Here is a 9,796-nt window from a genome sequence, read left to right as displayed (position 1 = left end):
TAATATTAGAGAAGAAGAGAAAATCTATTATTTGAGTGGGACATAACTTATAAAGTTTACAACTGGTAAATAAGTTGAGGAATGTGAAAGGAAGCTGTAATTCCTATATGAAACATCAAAAATACTGTTATATGAGCAAGAATTAGTTTAAACACAAAGGAAAAGAAAGGGTGAGTCCACTCTCTCCTCCTGACCTGGGACACCCATTGTTTCCTGCCCTTGGACATTAGAGGTGCTGGTTCTCAGGCCTTCAGACTTCAGCTGAGTTATACCACCAGCTTTTCTGGTTCTCCAGCTTGCAGATGGCAGATTGTGGGACTTCTCTGCCTCCATAACCTCTTGAACCAATTCCTGTAATACATCTCCACATCTCTATGTTTATATATATATTCTATTTCTATTTCTCTAGACAACCGTGACTAATACACGTGGATGACAAAGTCCATAGTAGGTGCACAGAGAGGAACTTTCGCAAAGCAAAGGAGGCTCCCCCACCCCACAGGAGAAAGCAACTCATCCTATCCTGGCAGCATGGATCAGCACATGCACGCGCGCACACACACACACACAAACACAGCTAACTTTAGAAATGTACTCAAGCTCAAACTCTCTCTCTCTGCCCTATAGGTCATCACAGTGGTTATTTCCACATGGCATGTTATAAATTCTTTGCAGTTTATTATGTCTTTCCTCGTGTTAAGACTAGGTCAAACAGGGGCGGTGAGTCTGTTTAGCTTTTTTGTAGATCACAGGTTTTACACCAGAGTTTTGCATGTAGTAGGTGCTCTATAAATAGAATGACCAAATAGTTTTCTCTCCAAACTGGAACATATTGAGGAATGAAAAGGGTAGTATTAATAATTATGATAGGACAACAGGAAAAATATCTGCTGAAGACAGAAATTGAGGATTTAAAAGGTAAGGTGAACTGATCAGTTTTACATTTTAAACAGATCACTGTAAGTAGAATCTCGTAGGCTGATTACAGGGAGAGAGGATTTGGAAATCTTAAGCTGTAATTGCCAATTTATTGCAGTATACCAGAAAAACTTGATATCTTTGCATAAATGTAGTTAAGTGGATGGGTTTAAAATATTTCAGGAAGTGAACTTTTAGTATTTGAATTAGATAGGTAGGTAGGTAGGTAGATAGATAGATAGACAGATATAATATACGAGCTCTTTTTGTGTGCCAAGCCATATGAGAACACTGTTGAGGGAAACATCTAGAAAATCTACATTAGTCATGTCTATATGGAGTATCCCATTTAGTGAGAACTGAATATTGAAAGAAAGAGATGATGCACATATAAGTAAAGTAGAACAAAATATCAACAAAGAGGAAAAATGGAGTTTTGTAATTTAGGTTGCTAGAGCAGGAGAGGTCACTGTGTGGGAATGGTATTTTGTGTCATTTCTGAAAGGTGATTAGAAATGATTCAAAAGTGAAGAATCTGTAGGAGGATTCAGGAGGGTGGATGGATGGGTCATTGATATGAATGTGGGGTGGCAGAGTGTCCAGAATGACACTCAGGGACAGACAGGATATTAGCACAAACAGGTGAATTTGGGAACACTGAGAGAGAAGTGAATTATTTGGGAAAGTGTTTTTTTCAATTTGGAACCTGGACACTGTGAGTCGAGTCATCACTGATGGGCTGAGTGGGCAGGTACATATTTGGGTCTGGGGGGCAGAGTCAGATCTGTGCTGATTCTTTGAACATTTTTAGCTCATTAGTGGTATTTGAAGCCAGTGAAATGGATATGATTGCCTAGTAGGAGGGTGCAGGTGGACAGCAGATGTCAGAGCAGGGCTGACTTCTGGGAAGCATCAGGCATTGTGGGTTGGTTATAAAGAGAAGCCAACAAGTGACTCAGGAAGTTTGGAGCAGGAGAAGGACAGTGTAGCACTGGTGGATCCCAAGGACAAATGAGCTTTCTAAAGGAACTTGAAGGCCACAAAGTCACATGCTACTGCAGGACATGTCAGACAAATAATGAAAAGGCCACATTGGAATAGTAAGAGCCGTGACCTGTGAGCTAAGCAAGAGAAGCATCCACAGAAGGGGGACATGGGATCGGTTGCCAGTGTGGAAACAGAGGCATTGGGATGTAAGTGAACTTTTCACAATGAGTCCCTGGCAGGAGGAGGAGAGGGAGGACATCGAGGGTGAGGGGCATTAGGAACAATGGATGAGGGATTGGTTTGTAGATGGTAGAGATTTGTGCATATTTGAAACATGAGGCATGATCCCAGTAGGGAGGTGATTGAAAGTACTGCGAATATTGAAAGCATGAGGTCATTGAAATGGAAAGATGAGATGAAAATCAGAATGGTTTTAGCTAAGAAAGAAATATATCTGTATAAAACAACAGAAATGGTGTGATAAATGAATTGCTTATGCGGAAAATTTCTAGATCTGATGACTAGAGTGTGAAATAGTTCTTGTGTGGTGGTTAACAATTTGTCTGTGAGATATGAAGTAGGTCAAGAGAAAATAGTTTTATGGAACTCAAGAAATGGAAAGAAATGAACAGAGCATTCAGGAAGCGTTAGAGAATGCATGGAGGCCCATTGGTTGCTGCTGATTCTCTGTTGGGACCCCCAGGCTCCTCGTGTGCTCTCTCTTCAGCGGTGATCCTCAGTGCAGGTGTCAACATGGCATGGCAGGAATTTGGAATCATCCAAAGTCAGAGGCTTGCAGGGCAGATATGATGAGAGTAAAGAATTAGGGAGCGTTGTCAGTGGGTTATTGAAATGATGGACCACAGAATCCAAGATTAATATGGAGGAATAGGAAGAGAGAAGGAAGAGAGCCTTGTTAAGATACTCTAACTGGAGTAATCTATTTTCTTAAAGAATGGTTGTATACGGTAGAGTTCTTTGTGTAGAAACTAGAAATGTGGAAATTTGTGGTGAGAATGTGGTGTTTCTGAGTTACTGATTTACAAGCAGGAGAATTTTGGGTGAAAACAGGCTCTGGGTGTGGAAGTGAGTATCTAAGGGTGGAAGAGTGCGTGATTTCATTAGAGATGGGACACTCAAAGGAGTTATGGAGTCCTTGGATCTCTGTGTCCCAATAACGTAGGTTACAGGGTACCAGCATGTGTATAGTTGTCAATGATAGAGAAGGGAAGAGAATAACATCCTTAAGCAAGATGGAGGAGGCAAGTTGGTCTGGATTTGCACTGATAGTGACACATCAGCTTGATAGTGTCCCAGAATCCCGTTCTCAACGTCTGATGCCTATATCAGCAGCATCAACATCAGCTGGGAACGTCTTAGAAATGAAAATTCTCCGTTGCCTCCCCAGACCTACTTGGGTTGAGTTCCAGCAATCTGAGTTATAAAAACTCTGCAATGATTGTAATGGACAGTATGATTTGAGACACATTTCTCCAGGGAGAGAAAGAGGGTGCAATATCCAAATGAGCTGCGAACATTCTCCATGGATGGTAGTCTTCATCCTCCTCTTTGTTCAAATTTTGCATTTTATTCTGTTTTTAAAGAGAAAGCTCAAAAAATATGTCCTAACTTCATAGTAGAAACAATGAGACCATGAAACTAAAACCAAGTAGAAAACTGAAGTTCTATGCAGTCTGAAGGCTGAGCAGCTGTATATTCCAGAGGTCAGTTACTAGAATCGCTTCCCATCCTGGCAGTGAGGTCATGTGCAGTCAATGGGAGGAGACCTTGGAGAATCCCCAGCAAGTCTGTGGATACAGGAGACTGCAGGGACTCCAGGCCTGCAGCAGTGAAGGAGAACTCTTAAGTCCTTTGGATTCACAAATACCTTAAAAACAGTTGCACTGGGGGGTCCAGGTGAATCCCTGGGCCGTGGCTGAAGCTGAGGGGTCTGCACACCAGCCCTGAGCCCACCCCTGGCCAGTGTCCATATTGGGCAGAGATGAGTCCTGGTTTGGGTCTGGGTCTCTCATAGCCCCTCTGCAGGCAACGAGCATCTTTTGGAGATATCAGGAGACAGACACAGAAAGTGAAGAAAAGCATGGGAGGGAGTGACTGTGGCCTCGAGGACAGACGAGATTGCCCGGGAGGCAGAGAGAGCAAGGAGCCAAGAAAGGCATCCTGAAAACACAGTGAGAAAAGCAACATGGGTGCTGAAGAAAAAGAGAGTGATGTGGTTGAGAAATTCCCCATGAGACAGGCTTGACTCTCACAGCATCTCTTTGTAACGTCCGTCGTGATCTTTACCTTTCATGATAACATCAATTTTTATTTACCATGATTTTTCTTCCTTTTTATATTAAAATTGATAGGATAATCGATGCTGAGGAATTAGTGTTTTGAACTTATATCTGTTTTTTCATTGAGTGTTAACTCAATGAAGAGATGATACCTACTTGAATGAGATTTATCTTTTAATATATATTAAATCTGATTCCATAAATTATTCTGATTTTGCATGTAATTTTTTTTTTTTTTTTAGCTGAGGGAGATTCACCCTGAGCTAACATTTGTTGCCAATCTTCCTCTACTTAGTATGTGGGTCACCGCCACAGCATAGCTGCTGAGTGTTGTAGGTCCACACCTGTGAACAGAACGTGGGCTGCCAAAGCAGAGCTTGCCAAACTTAACCACTAGGCCAGGGGCCAGAACTATGATTTTGCATCTAATTTTAACATAAAATCCATCAATCTTTCTCTTCTTTGTCACATGTTAATTCAGACATAGGTCATTTCTGTATCATGAATTAAGTATCTCTTGTTTGTTACCTGGCAAACCTGTGTAGCTTTGATTTTGGAATCTTAAAAATGAGCATACCCCCTGGGGGCATTATTTTCCCCGTAGAGAACCTTGGCAGCAGACTCATTGCCTTCCTTCCCACACTAGATCCAGAGTCGTGGAAATGTGTTCGCCTTGCACACAGCACAGAGCACATAGGAATTACTCCACAAACATGTGGTAAGTGAACAGTTGGTGGCATCATCAGGTCATTCACAGAACGAGACTGAGAGAGAGCTTCCTTAGGTCAGGAAGGAGAAGCATTCCTTTATATTTTCAATCAATGTTTTAATTTGTAACATTGTAATGTGAACACCGAGTATACTATTTGTATCAAAATTGTGTTCTGAAAGTTTTCAAAAATCTCTAAATCTCAGAGTAGAGGAAAATCAACCTCTGTGAACCTGTCACTTGCTTCAAAAATTATCAACTCGTATACCATCTGGCTTCGTTTATCCTCACACCCACCCCGCTAGAGTTAACCAGCTGAGATGACTGAGAGCACATCATTTCAGCTATAAATATTTTCAGTTTCTCTTACAGATGAGGGATTTTTTGAACACAAACACACTAATGTTATCACACACAAAAATAAAAGTGTCATTCCTATAATCAACTATCTGGTCAGTATCCAAAGTCCCCCAGTTTTCTCAAGATGATTTCCTGGTTTTGCATTTTATTGGAGTCAGGATCTTTAAAAAACCCTTTTTTTGCAATTGCTTGATGTGTTTCTGAAGTGGCTTTTACTCTCTTACTAGTTCATGCATCTTGATGTTTGGGTGGGATATGCCTGTGTGTGTTTACATGTCTACACCAAGCTGTGAATTCTTTCTTTCCTGGATGGCAGTGCCCTGGCAGGAAGGGCCTGTGCTGTGGGAACCAGGATTTCTACTCTGCATCTGGCTGAACTGAAAAGGCGTCCCTGGGTGACACTTGCAGCCTTCAGAAAGGAGGGGGAAGAAGTACCAAGGAATTCAAGACAATGGCCCTTGTCTTACAGGGTGTTTCCAGGGCATGATGTTCAAAATGCCGGGTGGTAACCCTTTAGCTCCTAGTCGTAGGGTGGATTCTGGGTGTGAGCTCAGAGTAGTGTCTGTTTACCACCCATGTGGGAAGCGTTTCAGTATTTTAATTGGTAAGTTTGTGTCTGTTGTGTCTGTGTTGTCTAAGATGGGTTGCATTCCCCTGCTGGACCCACTCCTATACCTGCCCCTCTCGTGCCTCATCTTTCAAAACTCCCAACAGGCAAGTTTCACATCCCTGTAACACACATCCACATAACCACAGCACAGACTGGGGAAAAGAACACAGTCATCCCAGGGGCTACGTGCTCTATGCGCTCAGGCCCAGCTGCCCCTTTGGGACAAGTCAGTAACAACACGACTGAGTGTGTAAACTAGTGACTGTCTGAGACCATGGACCTCAGAACACCAAGGTCCCAGATGTCACCCTAGGCAGCAATGGACAGTGTGGGTCATTCAGTGGCCAGGATTAAGGTCTATTATCTTGGCAAACCAGAGGTCACCCCGATCCATCAGGCCCAGCCAGGGAGGAATGGCCACGATGTACCTGACAGAGAGGCTGGGGGCCTTCTACGGAATTTCTGCCCAAAAAGAATCATATAAGGAAATGCGGGGATGCTGGAAATCCTAGTTCACAGGGAGTGGCGAGGTTTATGGAAGAAAGTCCTATTGTAGGTTTAAAAGCTGCCTCATGAATCTTTTCCTCTGGATATGAAACAAGTGGGAAAAGGACTTCCATGGCATGGGCCAGGATCCCAGGAGGATTCCAATCTAGGCGAAGGGTGAACAGGGAGCCCTAGAGGCGGCCTGATGGGGATGTCCTGTCGGCCCTTAGTCCATCAGCACATGGTCTTCCTCTGGCCTTGTCTTTTCCACATGCAAACTTTTATCTTTTTACATTTTTTCCTCATTTAGTGTTGATGCAAATCTAGAGACTGATTAGAAAACGGTAACTTCCAATAGTTGGTCAAAAGAAACCTCAATGGGAGAAGCAGAAAACATCCTTCTTCCTGGAAAGCTGTAGAAAGACAGCCGCTGCCCTGGGGAAGGACATGGTCCTGGCAAGTGGTATTTGAAAGACATCTGCATTTCAGTGGTTGTTGCTCTGCCTGGGAAAGTCCCTCCAACCTCTACATCCAGGGAGATCTGAGGGGCTGTCTCTGCTCCTGGCCCAGGTGAACCACACTGAAATGCACCTGTCCTCTGAGGAAGGGGGACTTGAGGGTGTCATTCAGTAGCCAGGGAGGGGACTGGCCGTCCTTCCTTCTCCCACATACCATAAGCTCTGACCATACATGAGTTCTTAATTCAAGGCGGAATGTGAGATTCTGTGTCTCATTTACATGAGCATAAGCAGTGAAAGAACCACACCACAACACCCAGGCTGTGACAGAAACAGAACTTACTGCAACATTCAAATCTGATATTTACTCTTAAACATATACTAATGCTCCTCCTCAATGGATAAACAGTCCCTGGGGTGCAGATGTCAGGGATTTGGAGGGGGGTCGTGCCCTCCGCCTGGGGCTTTAGGGGAAACCAGGGAAAGTCTTCAGATGTCCTCCTTCACTTGGGGTGGGGGGGGAAGAGCTGACCCGGTGCACCCCGAGGGTCCCAGTGGCCCTGCTGCTCAGGAGGAGCTGCACTTGTGGTCTCCAGAGGGTTATGGCTCCTTGCCAAGGGCACGGTGGCTGAAGAGAAGAAACAGACTATTTTGGGGAACCTTCCTGAGATTCACGGCACACCTCCCTGCCCCACAACACTCTTATCCAAACCCTGTGCCGAGTGCTCAGTCCATCAACAGCACCTCGTTTGTCCCTGATGGGGGAGGCATCATTTAGCATCACTCATTTAAGAGGAGGCAACCGAGTCCCAGAGAGGAGAGGGGAGCGGCCTGTCCCAGGCCTGGCCAGCACTGGAGCTGGGATCCAGGCCCATGCTTAGCCCGAAGCTGTACTGAGCCCCTGGATTCAGTCGCTGCTGCTCCTGACACTCACTCGGCCCTGAACTGGAGGATGTCCGGTTCCTCTTTCTCCTGAAGAGCCGCATTTTGCTCGTCTTCTGGTGTGTGGGCTCCAGCCGGCAGGAGAGGCAGTAGCTACAGGACAGAGTGGCCTGTGAGCTACCAGGAGCCGCACCTCAGGTGTCCCTCCCAGAGCCTGCCAGCAGCTGAGTCCCGGTGCCCCATGGGTCACCACGCAATGAGGTCTGGGGCTGATCAGGGAGCCAGGCCCCACGCTCTGCAGCCGGCCGGCCGAGAGAGTCTGGCCTGCCCTCACCCAACTCCTGTGCCCCTCACCTCTCATCAACACTGAGGGGCTCCATCGCCTGGAACCAGGCCCCAAATCGCTCCTCGGGATTCAGGTCATATTCACTTGCAGCCTGCTGGAGCAGCTGGATCTTCCTAATGACTTTGTATTTCTGGGAGGAAGGACAGGATGCAGACAGGTCCCGGGTGGGGAACCCTGCCAGGGACTTGTGCGGAGTGAGGATCTGGTCTGGGGTCTGTGCTCACTCGGGAACCCTCCTTCCTTCCCACTCCATTCAGGACTTGCCTGTCCTCACAGTTGGCTTGAATTAGTTCCTCATCCAGGAAGGTGTCCTTGATGCCAGCCCCTCCCGCACCCGCCAACGTGATGGGATTCCCAGCTTTGTAGCATCTAACTGTCCCAACAAATATAAGACCCGAGGGATGAGGACACGTGACATCTTGCCACGGGAGGTCTGTGATTTCCACTTCCCCACCCTCCCCACAGCTGCTGACCTCACGCCATTTCTGGAAGTTGACCAGATTTCCCTGGAAGGGAGACAGCCAATGTCCATCAGTAACGGCCCCCTAAGCCCATAACCAGCCCCCATCCCACCCCTTCTCAGGCTGCAGGAATGTCAGGGCCCAGCAGAGGGCAGACCTTCCACAAAGAGAACTTGACACTGGGCCAGGCTCTGGGCTCCAGAGCAGGAGGGACAGGGGAGCTGAAGCCAGAGACCTTGCAGCCCACCCATTTCTGATGACAGACGGGAAGACTGAGGCCTCAGGCAAAAAGGGACAGCTGGACCACAGATGTGCTTCCTCACTTGCAGGGGCTGATGGCACTCCCCCAGGGGCAGGGCCCAAGGGGGAGGCTGAATCCAGCTCAGACACAGCCTCCTGCAGCTTTGCAGGCAGGCAGCTATGAGCTTCACTAGTCCTGAGAGCCTGGTAGGGGGCTTACGCGGAGCCTCCATTCACGCATCACTAAGACGGGCCTGACTCTGACTCCCTAGCTCCCAGGGGTGGCCATGATGCTCTCATGAGAGGAGGTTTGCCAGGTACAGAGAGCTCAGGGCCCAGTGCAAGGCTCTCGCCTCCCAAACCACAGGATCCTGCTCCCTGGCCCCACCTCCAGGCTCACTCACTTGTAGATCATCCTCCATCCCAATGTCCAGCAGTTTCAGGTGATTGAGGAACGTGCCCAGGAAGGGGACGACACCCTGTGAAATCAGGGTGGGAGTGGGGATGAGTCCCAGCTCTCAGGTGCCCCCATGGACCCTCCCCCAAATCCCTTCACCCCAGCCTCCTGCCCACCGCAGACTCCCACAGAGAGCAGCCTAGGACCCTCACCAGCCTCCCCCCTGTTGCACCCTCCAGGACCACCCAACGTCCCCCGTCAGCTACCAGGGGCGGCTTTTGGCAAATCCCAGGGTGTGCGGTCCCTGCCACTCCCCCCGCAAATCCATCTTGCGCCCAGCCATTCCAGGCCTCCTCCTGGTCACTTCCAGGGCAGGCATTTCAGGCTCTGGGGCTCCAGGAGCTGGGCTGGAGGAGGAGGGACCCCTCTCTTGGGGAGGCCTCCAGCCGTGAGGGGTGAGACCCCCTCCTCTGACACCTGGACCCTCCCCCTCAGGCCCCCTCACCTGCTGCTGCTGCCTCTCCTGGGCTCCCTGGGGGTCCATCTCTTGGGTGGCCCACACAGAGTTCACCTCCTGCAGGGTCAAGGACAGGCTCAGGGAGGCCATGCTACCTTCCCCGTGTCTCCCAGGCCCCTGATCCT

At 47.8% G+C, this 9,796-nt stretch overlaps 1 protein-coding gene across 2 annotated transcripts; it reads right to left on the bottom strand.

Annotated features, from left to right (window-relative positions):
- Window positions 1–7,178: 7,178 nt before the first annotated feature.
- LOC131402696 (ral guanine nucleotide dissociation stimulator-like) lies at window positions 7,179–9,779 on the bottom strand. 2 transcript variants are annotated; one of them, XM_058537291.1, is made up of 5 exons: window positions 9,660–9,779; window positions 9,162–9,236; window positions 8,065–8,186; window positions 7,763–7,863; window positions 7,179–7,474 (listed from the first exon to the last, which is right to left on the bottom strand). In XM_058537291.1, exons 1-5 carry the CDS (start codon window positions 9,759–9,761, stop codon window positions 7,332–7,334), a joined length of 543 nt encoding a protein of 180 aa, XP_058393274.1. In that variant the 5' UTR covers window positions 9,762–9,779; the 3' UTR covers window positions 7,179–7,331. The 2 variants fall into 2 exon arrangements, with proteins under 2 accessions (XP_058393274.1, XP_058393275.1); XM_058537292.1 differs by having other exon boundaries at window positions 7,179–7,456.
- Window positions 9,780–9,796: the final 17 nt, after the last annotated feature.

This window comes from Diceros bicornis, unplaced genomic scaffold (genome assembly GCF_020826845.1).
Source record: "Diceros bicornis minor isolate mBicDic1 unplaced genomic scaffold, mDicBic1.mat.cur scaffold_230_ctg1, whole genome shotgun sequence".
Taxonomy (NCBI): Eukaryota; Metazoa; Chordata; class Mammalia; order Perissodactyla; family Rhinocerotidae; genus Diceros; species Diceros bicornis.
This window is presented reverse-complemented; position numbering and strand designations above follow the sequence as displayed.